Source organism: Labrus mixtus, chromosome 10 (genome assembly GCF_963584025.1).
Source record: "Labrus mixtus chromosome 10, fLabMix1.1, whole genome shotgun sequence".
Taxonomy (NCBI): Eukaryota; Metazoa; Chordata; class Actinopteri; order Labriformes; family Labridae; genus Labrus; species Labrus mixtus.
The window spans coordinates 25501598-25520984 of NC_083621.1; the positions used below are offsets into that span (position 1 = coordinate 25501598).

The following is a 19387-nucleotide window of genomic DNA, read 5'->3' on the forward strand; positions in this document are numbered from 1 at the left end:
TTGTGAAAGCATATTTAGAAATACAAGAAGTACTAGCAATAAAAAAGTAACTGATAGTCGACTGTTTACAAAACATAGCAACGACAATGACATCAAAATAAATAAATATATATACATAAGAAGTGTGCTCCCTGTGTTTGGTTGTTGACTTCTCTTGATATATATAAACAATCTATTTACTGGGGGTACATTTAAACAAGACAATATATATTTTTTTGTCTGTTTTTATTAAGTTGTAGTGCATCATCTTTATGACCTTTCACCCCTACTTTCTACGTAGCTCTCCCATTTGATCCACGACAAATGGTTTATTTCATGAAGTCCTCTGATTTTATATGTTAACTGTTCCATTACTTTCACTTTTTCAATAAGATCTTTCCATTTCTCATATCTGAGTAAATTATACAAACACTTTGCCCATCTTTTTGGCTATTAAGAAAATCTTCAGGGAAACCATAAGTGTGTGGTCCGAGAATCATGTGTACCCGATAAATACAGGACAATTTTATGTTTAAGTTTGGAAGTGGACTATGGGAGGAATACTGGGCACAGAGGGAGAAGGAGAGGGGATAGTAGATGGGCTCTTTTGTCATTCTTATATTACACAAGGTTGGCAGGCAGAATTTATAGTCTAGGGAAGGTGAAAGACATGATGCTACACACTCTTGTACAGTATGTGACGGTCTGCACCTTTAAGCTGTTTGCGAGCCGCCAAAAAAAGAAGAAGAAGCTTAGGTTTGGAATGGATTTTAGGAAGGACTGACAAAATGAGGCAATGCTTGAAGACTCTTTATTTTGGATTGTAAGATAGATATTTTTAATTACTATTATTTTTTAGGGTGTGTGTGTGTGTGGGGGGGGTATTATTATTAATCAGCAATTTTGAGAATGTAAGCTGAAGTACACGAAGCCCTGAAGTTACACACCGGCACAGCAGGTGGCGATATGCACATGTAAACCGTAGAAGAAGAGAGAATACCGGAAGTGTTTCGTTTTGCCCTGTCAGAAAAATAGGGACGCGTGGGAAAAGTAACTGGAAAGATAATCTGAATTTTCTTGTTTCTGAAGTGATTTACCTCTGCTGTAAAGCTACCAGAACACATTGAGCATCGGAGAAACGCAACATTACAAGGTTTTCATGAAAGAAACATCCTTATGGGGTTAAGTGTGGGGTTATGTGTCTGAAATAACGAAAGTGAGCTTAACTTGGATAATTGTGTTAAACTACTAGAACTTTTAAGATATATGTGTTCCTGCATAGCTCTTATTGCGAACAGAGATATGAAGTGTTTCCATCAGAAATCACATCGAGATAGTCAGTGTTTGTTTTTTAAAATGCTAGGCTAGTTTATTTAGCCAGTGTGTTACTCATGATCGGATCTCCTTTTTGTTGTCTCTTCAATGTGTTTAATCACCACTGTTTATCACCACGATGACGTCACTCTGCCCTCTTCATGCAGCTGGAGAAAAGACCTGAAGAAGCTCACCAATAAACATGTCACAGGCCACAAAACGTAAACACGTCGTCAAGGAAGTTCTTGGAGACTTCGTCACTCCCACAGAAACACAGACCATTGTGAAGGTGAGCATTGGATTTATTATGTCATGACATATTTATGTATTTATTGACAGCAAACATCCACCTAACAGAACCCCTCTCTCTGTGTTTGTAGATCATCAGTAGCCGTGGAAACAACCTCCATGAAACCGTCACGGCGCAGGGTGAGAGCTTCCTGGTCAGCATGCCCACCAAGTTCCGCAAGAACCTCTGGATCAAGAGAGGTACTGAGAGTGGGATGATATGATTTATACTGACAGATTATCATGATCATCACTCATTTATATTTTATATGTATGTCTGTTTTATAATCTGAATGTCGTAGACTGCTGAGTTATGAATCACAACACGCTTAGTTCTTTAGAATTGATTTTATGAATTCTTTTAATTAACTATTTATCTGCTTATTTTTATCAATCTGAATTTCCCCTTTAGGGATCAACAAATACTTTTTTTCCCGAAATCGATGCTTCAAGTAGTCATGGAAACAGTCCTTTAAGGCTTAATATACCGTTGAAGCTCAAGTTGAACTCCTTCTCAGAGCTGATAAGAAGCTGCGATGTTTAAGCCTTTGTTTTATAAGAAGGCTGTTCTCTTCTTTAGTGTTGTCGGCGGTGAATACACTGACAGACTGTGAAAGCAATAGCAGGACTGTTCAAGTGCATATGCATCCTGGTGCATGTGAACAAACACACATAACACCCATTCATGAAAGAAAAAGCCCCTCAGTAGTATTTGTGCTCAAAAATTGACAAAGAACCTTTGAAATATAGCCAAAGAAATAAATGAAGAAACAAGCTGCAGCGTTTTATCAAAATCCATCTGTGAATACTTTATTGAATATTTTTCTTAGTGATGGAAAACAGGATCGCTTGTTTCTCTCTTTGCTGAATCACTCAGGTTAAATTATTAATGTTCATCATCTATTACCCCTCTAGAGATGTAGCTTTACGAGACACTGACGGTTTTATTCCAAGGAAACACAGGAGCAGCACCCTGATGAAAGAGAGAAAAATGTCATAAGTCTCTGATCTTTAATTGTTGTACTAAAATCTTCTTCTGCTATATATTTTTTCAAACTGTTGTGTTCCTACAGGCCTCTGTGCTACCACAGTGGCTATACAAGTTCCTATGTTCAACTAGGGTTTTTTACGCTTTTTTGAACGCTCTCTGCTCATTAAAACAAATCGAATAAAAGATGCCAGCACTTAGAAAAAAACACTAGGTGGACACTTGGCCCAAGACAATTTTTTTCAGTCAGTGTTCTGTGGGTTGGATGTGTGGCGCTTTTAAAAAGGAAAAGATAATACGTTGGTATCAATGGAAGGGCCGATATAACTCACTAAAGTGATAAGTTATTTATTTGTTGTTTGTGAAAAATCTATATATCCTAGCAGTTATATTGAATGTAATTATTTTTTGTTCCATTCCTTATATTGTCTTCTTTCTGATCGCTAAGGGGATTATGTGATTGTGGATCCTATTGAGGAAGGAGAGAAAGTGAAAGCTGAGATCAGCTTCATTCTATACAAAGATAACATTCAGTACCTGCAACAACAGCAGCTCTGGTAAGTGGAAACATGTGCACTAATACATGTAGAAACACATCACACAATTAGCCCCCCACCCCCCAATTCTACCAGTACCTGAGTGTATCATGTTTGACATATGACTCTCTGCAGGCCAGAGGGGTTTAAGGAGGAGCTGTCGGAGCGGGATGTGACGAACAAACAGCGGGAAAAAGACGATGAAAAAGGACAGGAAGAAGAAGATAGCAACTCTGAAGAGGATGATGATAGTGACCTGTTTGTGAACACCAACCGATGTAATTACCAGTACATCGAAAGTGAGGAGGAAGATGAGGACAGTCAGGAAGAAGATGATGATGACAAAGAGGAAAGGACAGAAAATGGTTCATAGTGGCAGCGCTGACGACATGGACGATGGAGAGTTCAAGGCTTGGTAGTTGTGCTCAGCTGCCCTGCTGTTGTCACTGACTGAACTGATGACCAGCTCACTGATGGTCCTGGTGCAACAGCTCCCCCTGCAGTTCATGTTGTGTATGGTATGCTCTGGGCTCAAGAACAGCTGAAGTCTAGTTTTGTGTTTACAAAAAAAAAAGAGATGTTGGAATTTAACTCAAATTGAGTAAGAGATCCAGAGTATTTCCATGTAAATTGTTTAAGATTCAAATGTTCTATAGTGTTAGATACTTATTGCAGATTAACTAAAAACTCAAGCATGTTTGTATACTGACCCCCAGTGCAGCCACTACTGCATTACAATCACATTACAGGGTGAACAGCATTTTTAGGCGAAGTTGAAAGGTAAATGTTTATCCATTCATCCGTCTCCACGGGACAAAATAAACCCTTTAGTGAGCTCTGATGACTCCGAACTTGAATACAAACTCTCCTACGTCAGAGTTGATGAAAGACATTTCTGTTATTCTTGACTCCAGAGGAGTCCGGGTGTGGCGAGAATTTCGACCACAGTCTAGTTTTACCGGTTCTTTTGAAGGTCTTGTTGGATGGATTAGCTCCCTCGTTTGGGGCCTGAGTGAGATTATTGAAGTACTGAACGTGACGTCATTACGACAGCGTTGACATTCCTTCACAATATAATGGTTTGTTTAATATTGGACATTTTTCATAAAGATTCCTTCTTCAGCTGTTTTCATCATCACTTGTCTTTGAAGTCCTGCTGCCCATGTCCTCCACGTCAAGCATAAAATGTTTCTGTCATTCAAAGAACGTCTTTGTCTTTGACCGTGCGTTCTCTTCTTGGAAATATGCAACAGTATCACGAGCACGGCTTTGGTAATAAAAACATTTTTCAAACATGAGCTCACTATGTTTAGCATAAAGCCAAGAGCAGTACAGAGCTACTGCCAGCACAACCAGTTCTATTGGAACATGGATCTGAACTCCCAGTTTACCCCTGAGGTGTATGTGGAGGGCGGGGACAAGTTCCTCAGGCAGCATGCTTTAATTGCAGAACTGTGCTGAATCGTTAGCTCTCTTACTGCTGGAGCATGTTTGGAAGCTGTTAATGTTTCATTTTTTTATGAACCCTGATGAGTGCTGCCAGTGCTCTGTACGTGTTACAGCCTGCGTCAGTGCATTCTTAATAAAACTGCAAATCTGACACTGATTAAAACGGATTATTTTGCATTCTAGTAAATCAAACAAGAATCAAACAGTTTTCTTGTAATCATTGTTTGCCAAAATAATAAAGTTTAAAAAATCTAATCAACCTGTTGTCCTGTACCTGTACAACTGGCTTCAACAGCTCATCTTCAGTGTTACATTTGCTGCCTCAGGAAAAAGGAAATCTTCTGAGAGCTAATAATTCATAGCAGCTTAGATTTAATTCACATATCTTGAGACTCCTCTCTTACATCTTACTCTGTGTTTTTATTGTTTAATAAGGTCTCTACTCGAGATGCTCGTATTGGATTTGATCAACAGACGTTTGTGTTCATAAGAGAGTTTGTATTTGACATTTATGATGTTAGCTTGACCTTTTTTAGCAAGTCAAACTACAGTTAAGTCGAGACTGACTGTATCACCCTAGAACATGCATGGATGCTGATTTGAAACAGCAGCAGCTTTTCTATGCAGATGTAGACCTCAGTTTCAACACCACTTAAAGCCTAAAACCCTGACTGTGTAAACACAGGAGCATCATACAGTTCATTAAATGAAGGGTGTTGCAGGTTTATAACTCATTGGAGAACTGTCACGTGTTCACTTTCAAGCTGCACTTTTGCTTTGTTTGCTTATGTTTAAACAAAAAAACACTTGTTCATGATTGAAGTTCAGTCAGGACCACTTTGTCAAGAAAAAATACTTTGTTGCAATTATTTACATTTGGCGGTATCACTCTGTTCTGGGATCTCCCTGCCCCTTCACATATTAGGTGGAAAGCTTTAGGCAGGAGCAGAACACGTTCCCGCCCTTCCTGTGCATACAAAGAAAGCTTGATGCAGGGAGAGAAGCACCAAAACCCAAACAGAGCAGACCGCAATGACAATAGCGTGACATTGTCAGAACAGCATAAAGGGAGGAGCTGGGGGGAGGAGCGGTGCAAAGGGAGCAGCAGATAGTTTCAGCTGGCCGTCAGCTGACAACATATAAGAGGAGACACGATGGTCATGAATATTTTTATTTTTAAATAAAATAAGTCATTATAATTATGTACAGTATAAAAAAGATGCTTAATGGAAGAATGTCTAATCTGTAAAAAAAGTGACTGAAATGTGCAACAAAAAAGTTTCAAAATCATGAATAAATATTGGTAAAGCATTTTTAACGCCCGGCCTCCAGGGCGCACACGTCGTCTGAATATGGATGCCATTTCATAATACTACAGCTGCCCGCAAAAAGTGTTTGCTTTGGGCCAGTTATGGCTTCATTCCTTCAGAACACATGGCTTGCAAAAAGAGATCACTGTGAAGTTGCACTCAGTGTTTTTTCTTTTCTTTTCTTTTTTTCTTGTTTCCATCTCTGAGGGGCACGTCCCAACACTGTCTCTGTGTCTGTTTCACATCAGCCCAAAGTCTGACCACCTGGTCGGGGCTTCGTTTGTGAACCAGTAGGATTCTGTGGTAAGAACACACCGCCTCCTCTTCCTTTGCAGGGAAGTCAAACGTGAGGAAGGCTGGGTGGTGAACAGGGTGAGTGTTAAGCCGATACATACACATCCCAACATAAACATCGTCAATGGGGAACATGTGAACCGTTTTAGAGATGCTGTGCAGGCGTTTGACCAGCAGTCCTGAGTAAAGCACTCCTCCACCGCCTGCATACATAGGATACAGGCCCCTGTAGAAGCTGTCAGGAATAAAGTACTTGGACTTGTTGACTCTGCTGGGTAAGGCTGCCCCTATGACATCTCCAACCATGAAGTCTTGTAAGGTCTTGTGTGCTTGTGGCATATCGAGCTGGTCCTGGAGGAAGGCTATCATATTCAGAGAGTTGACAAAGACATCGTCGTCCCCCTTAAAGACAAATCGGGTCTGGTTACAGAATTGTGTGAACCAGCTCCAGAAGAGCACATCCTTCAGGGTGAGGTTAAAAAACGTGTCCTTGAAGTCCCACTGCAGAATGTCTCCATAATGTTCACTCTCCAGCTTTAGTAACTCTGTTGTATCCACACCTAGCTCTTCAGGGTCTTCTTTGCCTATCAGAAACACCCTACGAACGTACCCTCCACTTTCTTCTCCCTCACTACTGTTCCTCTTCCCTCCTGCTATCCATCCAACCTGGCCCCAGGTTTGTCTAATGGCCTGCCGGTTTTTAAAATTGAACTCAGTTGACTTGATGGCCAGTAGAAGCAGAGGTGGCTCCTTCTCGCCCTTTGCCCCGGCTCCACACACTCCGTCTGGCTGGTTGAGGGTTGGATAGTCCCTCCTTTGCATGTGGCTCACAAAGTCCTGCATCTGCTGCGGCAGCTTTTGAAACTCTCCACTTTTGCTGTCCAAATCGCTAACTTCAGAGAAACTTTTCCACAGCAGGGACTCGTGAAACTTACTGTTTTGAAATCGCCTCTTCACATTGTTGTTGGGGCGCAGGATGGGGTTGAAATTGCGGTCTATCGCCAGCTGGAGCCGGTTCCAGTAGGCATCGCCTTGCCAGTGGAGCTCCCAGAAAGTTTTAGGGAATGGGGAAAAGCTCTTGTTTCTATAAGTTCCTGAGGCCACAAAGTGAGCCCTGCTTTTACCCACCATCCCTGGGGTTGCTGTGTTATTCATGGACAAACAGACCATGATAGTTATGTAGAAGAATAGCAGGACCAGCAAGATGCATGGGGTGCACACACAGACGATCACTTTACGCAGGCAATAGTAGCGCCGCGCCATCAAGCTGTGAATGCATGAACAAATATGTTAGATGATAAAAATCGTTTTTCTGTGTAAAAAGATGCTATTGAGGAAAAACACACTAAACACTGAAAGACAAGACCTGGTGTTTTGATATGAACTTTTGAATTGTATCAGATTTTCCTTATTAACATTTTTTTGTTGCCAAGTTTGACTAGAATTTGTGAGCAAACTTTGCATCAGTGGATGAATCAGCTACTACATAGACCTGGTGGTGAAACTGTTGTGTCGACTAATGAAAAACTTTCAGACTCAAACATATTTAAAAAGATGAAAAGGGTCATTACAGAATTGGAGGACAAATCAAAAACTTTTGAAAAATTACCATTTGTTTTGCATATTTTTGTTAAATATTTTAGAAAACCAAGTAATAAACCATCAAATAATGTGATTCGTCCAGCTCAGGCATCAAAGACACATTTTTTATTAGATGTTTTCTTTGTTGTGCGCTGCGTTTGGTGCAACCCTGTTACTGATACTCAGGAACCTGTAAAACGTGTATTTTTAAATATTGCTTAAAAAACCCTTCACATTAAATAAAGAGAGGCACATTTACATTGAATACTGATTTAAGAAAATCATTTAAGATTATTTTGATAAACATTACTTTAGACTATAAGTCATGACATAAATGTAATAAATAAACACAGGATAACAGGAACCTTGTTGATATTATTTTATAGGTTTCACAATAGGTGTAAAAGAACTCTGTAAAAAGCCTGTTACTCTTATTTAAGTGACAGGGTTGCAAATCCATGCTAATGCTCAAACTTTTTCTTACTGGTAGATGCTAGCTGTACTAGCAGTTATGCTAGCTGGCAAAGGACAATCTAAGATATATAAAGAAAAAATGAAATTGTCTTATTCTGATAAAATCAGTATCATGGTTGAATTGGTTTCAGTGACTCAATTTAGGCTGAGAATGTCAACAAAATGTGAAAAATAGAAGAGAGCACTTTTTGGTCTGGCCATGGTGTTAGCATATAGCTTAAAGATGTCATTTCTGTTGAATCTTGTTGTTTCCTGTTCTTACTCTTCTTCTGCGTTGCTTAAATTGTTTTGGTAACAGGGTTGCATGCATGTTGTGGGACACAACTTTGAGGCATAATTACTATTATTAAAAGTATGTTCATGGTTAAACAAACAGTATCGGCAATAACAAGAGAAATATATTAATAAAATGATGTAAAAAAAGTGAATTAAAAACGTATTTTAACTGTTATATCTGATATTAAAGCTTTGAGAGGGTGGGACAAGAGATTACAGCCACTTTTAGGGGTGCTTGGGAGGTATTTGGTTTTTAAAATAGGGTTTTAAACCCACTTTCACCACAACTATCTTTACATTTTGCCTCAGGACACAATATGCATAATAACTGTGTGTTTTGGGATTTTTTGCACAAATTATTTTAATTTTCATGGGTGGGACAGAAAATGTCCTCTAAGAGTTGAGTAGGGCAGGTAACCCTTGGAAGTAGAATACGATACAGTGATATTATAAAGTAGAAAAACTTATCATTTAATGTATTTATTTAACATTTCTTTAAGCAGGAAAGAAACTCTTTGACATCATAAATCTCTTTTTCCTGGCCAAGACAAGCAGCAGCACATTTACAGAGATTCACACAAGCACAAAGTGCTATATAAATAAAGTCTTACTTAACTTACTTACTTACAAACAACAAGCTGTGAAACATTCAAATATGTCAAAAATACAGTAGACATTAAGAGAGTAATTTTCTAACATTCATAAAACACTAAAATAAAGACAGCGTATTTATAAAAGCTAATTTAAAGAGATGAGGCACTGCTGAGATACACATAAAAAGTCAGCTGTTGTCTTAGCTCACCAGTATGAAGCTACGCCTCCCACATTGACTTTATACTCGTTATGTTTGTCTGTAACTGTAATCATTTCGGCTCACCTGTTCTCTGAAAAGTCTGCTGTATTCCCTGGAGATTTTGTCAACAATGTTACAAAGTCTCCCCGAGCAGTTTATTTTGAAAGGAGTCAGGTTTGCCCACAAGGAGTAGGCCTACACCCACTGAGGACAGACAGCAAACTGGAAAGACATGTTTTTTGGTTTCTTTAATGATGAGGGAACATGGGATCAGTAACGGACCTGGATGAACTATATAATCTACAGGAGAAAGATGTCTATGGATCACTGATTTCTATCCCCTCCTCCTTATGCCATCAGAACAAGTCAGAACCTGACATATAACGTTGTTTATGTCACAGAACAAACTTTTCAAAAACGTTGTCAGGCAATACACCCATCTGTCAGCCTGAAATCAACAGCCAAGTGAAACTAGTGTGGAACAGGTTTGGCAGCTGGTTAACACAAATAAGCCCTGGTTCTGCAGGTGAGCTGTTTATTTCTTTACATGAGCCCCAGATTCACGGCATTGTCATCCAAATTCTTGGGAGATGAGGTGCTTGAAATGCAATGCACGCAGTGCTTCTTGCAACACTCACGGCAACAATCAAACAAACTGATGGTTTCACTCAATGAAAGAATCAAAAGCTAGCTTCATACAGAGATGTCCTTTTATACTTTTTCATTTGAAAGACGTAGGTCAGATATTTTTTGAGAACCCGCCCTGCACTCCCCTCTCTCTTGGATTTGTATTAAACCATAAATGAGGCAACGCATACATGTATCTAGTTATATAACAAATCTAATGCAGCCATGATTAAATATTTCAACCATACCCTTTGATTTTCTGGTTTGTTTGTCCAGATTAAATGTTGTTGAAAAGTCCAGTTTAAATGATGATATTATTTTTCACAAGAGATCCACAGGGGTATTATTGTTCACACCTGTGGATCTCTCTTATATAGTTATATGTTACTGTGAAATTTTATTTAGTTTAGTTTAATTTAGTTGCTAATACAACTCAAATGTATTAATCTTACAACTTCTTTGAAATAATAACACACAGAGGTTCATCCATCCAATATCTATACTGCCTTTCACTGATCGTGGGGGCTGGAGCTGATCCCAGCTGTCATTGGGCGAGAGGCGGGGTTACACCCTGGACTGTTCACCAGAGGCTCCTGTCTGACGGGGATTCAAACCAGCAACCTCCTCGCAGTGAGGTAACACTGCACCCCATGTGCAGGCTCAGAAGTCACAATTACTAAATAAAAGGTGAACTCTGCCATCTAGTGGAGCCATCTTTTCAGCTCCATCTGTACCTCTGCAATATGTTTAATTGATTTGAATGCACTTTCTTTGTATTCAAACTTATGGAAACTAAAAATAATTGTTTCCAATATGTACACTAAAAACAACAAACAGTTTTGTTGTGTTACAAAGATGACAGTATTGAAACCAAGTGGTAGGAATAAAGTTTTATTTTTCATATGAAGAAGTGGATTTGGATTTTTCTTCTTTAACAAGTAGTATGTCTTTGATAAAACTTGCAAAAATCCTCTAGCATATTCCAAAAATGATGGGCATGAAGAGAAGGGGATTTATTGCTGGATGTTAAAATGAAGACACTTTTTTTTTTCACTGATTGGAAAAACAATTTGCTTGCTGCTTTATCCATGCACCCAACTACCAGTACCACTAGGACATGCAGGGGGGGGGGGGGGGGGGGGCAGGGGGAGGTAGGTAGGGAGGGAGGGATAAGAAAGGGGGACGAGGAAGGAGGGGAAATTAAGAAAGTTGGTCGGTGAAAAGGACAAAGGCAAACTGTGACAAACACAAACATGGTCGGGCTGTGTGTGTGTGTGTGTGTGTGTGTGTGTGTGTGTGTGTGTGTGTGTGTGTGTGTGTGTGTGTGTGTGTCATTTGGTGTGCTTTATGTGTTCCATGTTTACTGTATGTGTGCATGTAGGGTTAGGAGAAAGAGGGCAAGGTATTATTAATTCAACTAGCACTAAAAGCACACTACCCTCACTTGCAGGATTTCCACATTGCAAACCCCAGATTGATTACAGTGATATTAAGACAAAACTAGCCAGACCATTTGGCCCAAAAACACATTTTCTTTTAAATAAATGTAGTTGATTTGCCATTGTTACGATACTTTATATCAGTGACCCATGCATCTTCTGTGTGAAAAACAACAAACTCTGCTCATTTTAAAATTAACTCTAATAGAGATACACATTGTATCTGACCTAGTTTCAGTTTTTCCATTGAGCTCGAGAGGTTTCTAAACCTGATGTATATCTGAAGTGGAAGAGTTTCTAACATGATCAGCTCACTGTCAATATGCCGTTCACTATACTCGTCAGGAAATGGGGCCTAAGATCGTCTACTTGTTGCTTCTAAAGGAGTGAGAAAGGCATGGAGGTGGGTGGTAACGTGAAGTGGAAGGGGGCAAACAGAAACAGACACGTAACAGATCATTCAGTCGATATGAACAGGCAACAGAAATTCAATCAATAAAGGTATAGGAATGCAAATCAAGGATGCAGTAATCAGTATTATCATACCAGTATCATGTAGCAGTGTGAAGCTGCACATAGTGACTCACAAGAATTTTTTTTTTTGTTCACTCAGAGGTGGTTGTGATTCCAGGGACCCACCACTTAAAAAGGGCCTGTAAAGCGCTCAGTAGGATAACATTGATAAATAACAGATAATATAATGAACAGATGTGGTCTTCATCACTTCATCATCATCATCATCATCATCATCATTGTTATCAGGGTCATCATCATCGTGACTCATACACAGCAACACAACAATAAAACACATACATACAATTATTTAAAGTGGAGAAGAAAAAAATAAATAAAAAGAATCTCCTCTCTGATTCCAAGAGTTTTTGCCCATGCTCTCTTAATCGTGGTCACAACTGGAAAAAAACAGAAACAAACCCAAAATAATGAGGGAAAAGAGAGAGTTCCGGGTTGCGGATCTGACTGTGGACACGACTGTGACTGAACTGTGCGCTCACTGCTTTAAGTCTTTTGGCTGTGATGTGATGGGGAAGTCCTGAGACAGTGCGGCTCTAAGCTGCTGGCATAGGAAACGAGTGGGCTGGGCAGCCCACAGGAGGCCAGAGTCAGGCTGGATTACAACGGTATTATGTTCTGTTTGGATCAGCAGCTCCCTGGCCAATGACTGCTCATGGAGGGAGGTTCTAACAGTGCAATGGAGCTTCTGGCAGCGTGAGGATTGGTGGTAGGAGCATGTCAGTCAAACAAGAGACCATACCCTCCAAGGTAAACAGACGAGAAAACCAAATGAGGCTTAATGAGGTTTGTGTGTGCGCATACAAGCATGCACACACACCCACGTGCACACACACGCACTCACACACACACACAAGCACACTTACACGCGCACACACACGGAAAGCACACGCACACACACACACAATACAGACATACGTACTGTAACCATCACCAATGTCATGGCAGCACCCTGAACACCAACACAGGAAATTGGAGTCACTTTCCCCTGACAACAGTAACACTCTTTTTTTCAGGAATTACGACAGATGACTGAGAGGCAGCAATGAGGAAATAAATAACCAATTTGAATCATTCAGAAATCAGCAAAACTACCCTACACATCGGGTCACATGGGCGACCGATGTCCAAGTAAAAGGAGGGTATTGCATGGGTGATACTCATGTAAACAGACACATTTACACAGAAATTAATATTGCATGATGACATAATCAGATCACAGTTCAAAAAAGAGGAAGATCCCAAATAAGTGAAAAAAAAACACAAAGCAAAAGGAAGGAAGAGGGTTCGTCTCTATAAAAAAAGGAGTCTTTATAAGAAAGGCTACAAAACTCAATGGGACCTCCGACTTCAGCATACAGCAAAAGGCACCACAATATTATTCTATTTATCTAACTTGTGAAAAAATTGGCACATAATCCTCTTGTATTTTCATCTCTTACAATGCTGTAAATCAAAAAACTTTACATATAAATACCCCCCCGTTATAAAAAAAACTCTTTGCTGTTAGCCAGTAGACAATTTTTGCTGAAATGAAAATAAATATTTCATTTGTTTAGAATATCTGTCTGTTATACAAAATAAAAATATTTCTCCTAGGTGCAGATCCCAAGTCACTGGTTGGTGTAGGAGCAAGGGGAGTGTGTGAGGTGGAGAGAATGGGTGACTGTGAGGGATAGGCTAAGTCTTAAAGGGGAACGTTGTCAGCCTTGGAGCGCTGTGACTGGTAGCCTCGGCTTTGCCCGTTGGTGCGTGTTCCCGCCCGGCTCTGCGCGCGGTGAGTCCGTGTGTCTGCACCTGATGATGAGCGGTAACTCTGGACCGTTAGGGGCGGGTCCATGTTCATGTTCTGCATACTTAGGAAAGGGGTGCTCTCTCCATGAGCGTCCTCTTCCTCCTCCTCCTCCTCTTCCTCCTCCTCCTCCTCCTCCTCCGACTGGCTAATGCTCTGTGAGCTGCAGTCCCTTAGGCCTGCCGAGCGCTGGGAGATGTGTCCATTGAGTCGGTTGCGTCGTGGGCGGCGCCGGCTCCGTATGGGTTCCCGTGAAGAGGCATACTCTTGGGTGGTCTCGTAGGCCTCGTCGTCAGGGAGACGGTAAGGGCTGGATGGTAGACTTCCTGTGCTCTCTGCTAGGTACGGTCGCCGGGGACGCCGCGGCTGCCTGTATAGACTGCTATCCTAAAATACAAGAACATGAGAAAGAATGGGGTGCTTGATAAACACTTGAACCAATCACAGGTGAAGGATTAGGTTAAATAATACCTGGTTATATACCATACGTTTCCCAAAAAACAGCTTTTACACCATTACCATGCTGCATGAATTATATCACAGATATTATTTTGTGTTCTACTTTTCCGTACATCAGGGCAACGTAGTAGTGGCTGGTCGTCCTCTCTGCTGTAGGCGGCAGCGGCAGGAGGCAGGGAGAGGGCGTGGCCTGTGTTGGGCGAGGTGATCTGAAAGGTGGGAACCTGGGGCGGCAACGGGGGGTAATGGAACTCCACAGGAGACAGGCGAGCTGGCGTAGTCAGCGCTGACACATACCTGAAGAGGGAAACATCCGCAGTTCATGACAGTGTTTGAATCCCACCTTGAACACAGCTTCACAAACAAAGTCCAACGACAATTAGCCATAAAATATAACGGACAATTATGGTTTGTAAAGTGATGACACTCTGTTTGAATGCTGTACTCAAACCTTGAAGTAGCGTCAAGCTTTTGGAAACACATGACTTCAGTATATTTATGATCAGCTCTTTCTAACTGTGCTGCTTGGTACCAAATGATACCAGAAGATCCCCACATTAGAACCGCCTAATGGGATGGCCTACCCCTCCCCCGTTTGTCACTATCTGTCCTGTATCTCTCTCTATCCCATTTTTGAAACTGGCACAGTTTCGGCAGATGGCTGTTCACCATGAGTCTGGTTTTGCCCAAAAATTTCTGCCTCTTTAAAGGCTTTATATGCCATTTTTTGATCCAGCAGATGTCGCCCTTGAGCACCAGCATGAAACCAAAACAACTCGCGCTGCACTGTTGTGTTAGCATGCTAATGCTAGCGATCTTTATTATGCTCGTATCTTCACACTGCATGTAAATTTACCTGAAATGAGCGTGATCTAGAAACACAGTTAAGCAGTGAGTACAGTATGTTATTCTTCTTTTCTCTAGTCCCTCAATTAAACAACTTTTATACGTGAGGGGAGGAGTCAGCCGGCCGTCCTGACGATGTAAACAAACTGAAGATAGGACTCTGAAAACTCTGAAAACATCACAGACAGTGGGACTCGGGTGTTACACTCATTGTAGACAGTCATGACTCACAGAGTTATTTTCAGAGGATATACTTGATTTATATTACATTTAAGTGTAAAAAATCACATATTAAGCCTTTAAAGGATGTTTTTTTCTTGCCACTGTAACTTTGCTAAATGTTGCTGAGTGTTCATGATGGATTAATGTTGGATCTTTGTAGATAACACAACAATAACAAGGTCTTTTACCTGCTTTGTGTGTGTCTCGAGATAAATTTGTTATGAATTGGCGCTATACAAATAAATATTGATTGATTGAACAGGATAAGTCTGAGGATGTATTGTATTTATTTTGGCACGAGCGGTTCGATTGTTGGTGACCTTACAGTACAATTTGTCTAATTCTTATTTTTGAACTGATTAGCCACCTTGCGAATCATTTAATATTTACAAAGATGGGAAAAGCAACTCTGAATATGTGCCATCACAGCTTCTTTTATATGTAATTGACTTTAACTTAGAAGGTAATGCACAGACATTCATTTTCAAAATGAATTGATCTAAAGCTCTTCCTCATAAATGATCACTAAACTCATGCTCATATATCTGGACCAAAAAAATAAATTTGGATGCCTAACCCGCCTAGCCATACACCTGCCTGCTAGTGCACACTCATTGTGAATGAGGGTTGTCTGTCTTCAATAAATCAAAAACAAGCTAGCTAGTGACACAAAGTGATGACAAAGAAAAGAAGTTTGATACAGTTAGTAAAGACAATGACATGCTGCACTCCTCTCTCACGCAGGCTTCATCCTGCAGTTTTAGATTAGATTAGATAAACTTTATTGTCTGTCTCAACAGTGACTCCTTTGACAAGGCTCAAACAATAAACACGACTTACCTTAAAACACATTTTAAAAAACAGACATTAAAAGGGGACTGTTAAAAACACCGGCTGATCAAGAAGGTGTATTTGATTTTGTTCAGGGTGGTTATTGCAAGGGGAATGAAGGATCCAGAGGGACTTTGTAGCGTCTGCCTGATGGCAGTAACTGGAAGGAGTGGTGGAGGGGGTGAGAGGGGGTGAGAGGGGTCCTCTGTGGCTTTCCTGATCACAGAGTGGTTATACAGTTCAGAGATAAACCAGTTATATGTGTGTTGTCGTAAACATTTGACAAATGCAATCCTGAGTGCGTGCCATCAGCTAGCACGTTTGTTTGACAGTGATGTTAAGTTTATACACGTTTTCACACATGAAATCCTTAGTGTCTTAATGATGAAGTTCACACACACACACACACACACACACACAAACACACAAACACACACACACACACACACACACACACACACACACACACAAACACACACACACACACACACACACACACACACACACACACACACACACACACATTTCTACTGTCCCCACCTGTCACTGTGAGGCGAGTCTCTTAGAGAATCGTAGGAATCCCCGTACTGCATCCCTGGTCCGGATATGTCCGCACAGCCCCAGTGGGCAGCTCTCCTTGCCATGCATGCCGGGCTGCTGCATTTACTGGTTCCCACTGAGCTTGACAGCCCCCCTGACTGGCAGTCTGAGTTCATACTTTCTGTTCGCTCTATGCTCCACGTCTGCTCCTCATGTCTGTGTGTGTAAGTAAAACAGGTGAGAAGTAAAAAGAGGAGCAGGAGTACACAGAGGAAGAAGACACCCTGGGAGAAGAGACTTCAAAATGAGTTCAAAATGTGGTGAACTTCCTGTACTTTGTCTTTGACAGTGAAGTTTTCCCTTTGACTAAATGTATACTATAAGAAAACCATGAGGACATTTATTTCAAAGGTACATTTGTCCATGAAGTAATGCTTAATCATGAATATTTCATGATTTTTATGATATTTATGAAGCCAAGTACCTCCAGCTGTAGCTATAGTAACGACTGCGACACTTGTAAGTTAGTTTGCTAACTTTAGATTGGCAAGAAATACAAAGACCTAAGTTACCTGAAATGACCCTGTGTAACATCTTCTTAAGTTCCTCTTAAGATTCTGTGCATGCAGATATCATTGTGCCAACTATCAAGGTTTTAGGATCGCTGCCTCTCTATGACTTCTGTTGCTAAAATAATGAAAGTAAGTTTAATTAAATAGCACTAAAGCAAAAACAATGAAATGAAGCAGGATAATTTATTTTCTTAACAACAAAAAGGTTTCTATGAATTCAGACAATTCACAGTCCACTCAACCAAAAGTCATCATCATAGCTATTTTCTACAAATGGAAAAGTCTCCTAAAAACAGTTTACAACTTGTAATTTTTAATATTTGAATATGTCCCTCTGCATGTGTGTGTGTGTGTGTGTGTGTGTGTGTGTGTGTGTGTGTGTGTGTGTGTGTGTGTGTGTGTGTGTTGGGCTTACCTTGAAGCATGTGAGGCAGTGGTGGAGTGATGGGAGCGGGTTGACATTCGGCTCCCTGCGTAGTTGCCCGCACCCTCAGCTCCATGGCTGATCACACACTCTGTTGTTGGGATGCTCTTGGAAATGTACTACAATAAATGCACATACATATAAAAAAGAAATGTTAATACATTTCATCTGTTGATTTTAACATAGCACATAACATTATACAGAAAGGAAACAGAAAACATATTTACAAATTACAGAATCTCAACAGAAAGGAAATGTACTAAATGCAGAAAGTGACCCGGAAGAGAGTGAGTGAGCGGTCAATCGGTTTGTTTTGGCGGAAACACTGTTGATGGATTTTATGGACTAATGGTGACCAAATGATGTTTTGTCCGGTTTATGGAAGCCACCTGAGACAGTTTACATGATTTAGCTTTTTGTCTAAACGGTCTCTGGAGTTTTTAAAAGACATGGACGAGACAGAAGGTCTGGAAGGTGCCCTTGGTCCTCCCGTCTCGACCATGTCCTTTCAATAAACACATTAACCGTCTTCACTAAAGGGACAGAACATCGTTTGGTGTTCGGTAAAAGTGTTTCACTTACGTTGTTTTTTCTCAAATGTAAAAATGTTTTCCAAATTGTAAAAACTGTTTCACACTATCATTTTGGTTTGCACTTCCCAGCCACCATAGTTTCTTCCCCCTTTTTCAGTCATGTGTAAGAATAATTCCTCATAATGTCAGTAGACCAAAGTAAAAGAGCTTCTTAGTGGAGTTAACTCTAAGTATCAAAGTTAAAACATCTCGACACTACCTCCACCTGAGGATTCATGAACAGGCCGAGGCTCTGGTCCTCTTGTGGACTTTACTGAAGTAAGGCTGACAACCACTATGATTTATTTTTGTATCCTTCTTTGAACATTTATACTGATATAAGGGTATTCTGAACATTTAAACCAGCACATTTTATTGGACAATAACATTAAATGAATTTAATTTACCATTGACTTTCAGGAAACTAAAATAAGCACGGAAATCTAAAATATGATTTCTATCGGTTGTGATTGGTAGTTTATAGAACATTGTCAGTGATTTGCTATTGTTGTACTTTATTGTTTTACTTGTCCCTGAAACAATACAGTAAAGACTGTAGACAAAGAGTTAAAATGTCTTTGGTACATTTCAGCAATAAACCCTTCTTCAGCCTTTGCCCTACAAGAGTTTCTAAAAAAAAATCTAAATGATTTCATGAAATTATTTGAACTTTAAGAGCTGCTCAGATTGAAGTGCAGGGTTTCAGGAAATGGTCTCAAAATCATCTTTAACGGTGTGTTTCTTCACTTTGGACTCACGTCGCCCATCGGAATCTCCTCAGGACCAGGTCCAGGGTGGTTAGGTCCATTGGCCAGAATGCGGTTGGGCTGCTCCACACACTGATTCTGGTTCTGGTGTGGGTGACTGTGCATCTTCTTCCTCTTCTTCCTAGAGACACGGTGGTGGAGGGACAATAAGACATCTGGCGAGTTAAACTAGAGACTGACACTGATGCTACTCAGTGTACTTACTTCCTTTATAAAGTCCCTTTAATGTCTGTAGAGTTCATTAAATAGCCAAGCCAGCACCATGACTACCTACCTACTCTGCATGAATGCACACTATCATAACACTGATCCCACTGGCTGCTTGTTTCACCATGTTCTCTGAGATGTCGTTTTAATGCAGCAACTCAAAGCTCTAAGTAGGGTTAACACTTCTTTTCATTACAGTCCTATAAAGCAGTGTAACCTTTATAATTTCAACCAGACATTCTAGCTGCAGTCAGTCTTTCGTTGCAAACAGGACAA

General features: G+C 40.4%; 3 protein-coding genes across 5 annotated transcripts in view; 1 reads left to right on the forward strand and 2 right to left on the reverse strand.

Moving 5' to 3' along the window:
* Positions 1-981: 981 nt before the first annotated feature.
* eif1ad (eukaryotic translation initiation factor 1A domain containing) lies at positions 982-4227 on the forward strand. 2 transcript variants are annotated; one of them, XM_061048832.1, is made up of 5 exons: positions 982-1195; positions 1461-1582; positions 1674-1782; positions 3018-3126; positions 3241-4227. In XM_061048832.1, the coding sequence occupies exons 2-5, from the start codon at positions 1496-1498 to the stop codon at positions 3476-3478; spliced, it is 543 nt and encodes a 180-aa protein (XP_060904815.1). In that variant the 5' UTR covers positions 982-1195; positions 1461-1495; the 3' UTR covers positions 3479-4227. The 2 variants fall into 2 exon arrangements, with proteins under 2 accessions (XP_060904815.1, XP_060904816.1); XM_061048833.1 differs by having other exon boundaries at positions 982-1132.
* A 1533-nt stretch (positions 4228-5760) lies between these two features.
* Positions 5761-9800, reverse strand: si:dkey-160o24.3 (N-acetyllactosaminide beta-1,3-N-acetylglucosaminyltransferase 2). Its single transcript, XM_061048855.1, has 2 exons — positions 9367-9800; positions 5761-7425 (listed from the first exon to the last, which is right to left on the reverse strand). Exon 2 carries the CDS (start codon positions 7419-7421, stop codon positions 6024-6026), a length of 1398 nt encoding a protein of 465 aa, XP_060904838.1. The 5' UTR covers positions 7422-7425; positions 9367-9800; the 3' UTR covers positions 5761-6023.
* Positions 9801-10784: 984 nt separating this feature from the next.
* Positions 10785-19387, reverse strand: part of LOC132982373 (pro-neuregulin-2, membrane-bound isoform-like) — a 49102-nt gene continuing 40499 nt past the window's right edge. For both annotated transcript variants that reach the window (XM_061048834.1, XM_061048835.1), the window contains 5 exons: positions 18896-19025; positions 17557-17684; positions 16570-16785; positions 14244-14427; positions 10785-14058 (listed from right to left, as the gene is read on the reverse strand). In XM_061048834.1, the coding sequence (XP_060904817.1) occupies positions 13567-14058; positions 14244-14427; positions 16570-16785; positions 17557-17684; positions 18896-19025 (1150 nt within the window). In that variant the 3' untranslated portion in view covers positions 10785-13566. The remainder of the gene's footprint in view (positions 14059-14243; positions 14428-16569; positions 16786-17556; positions 17685-18895; positions 19026-19387) is intronic.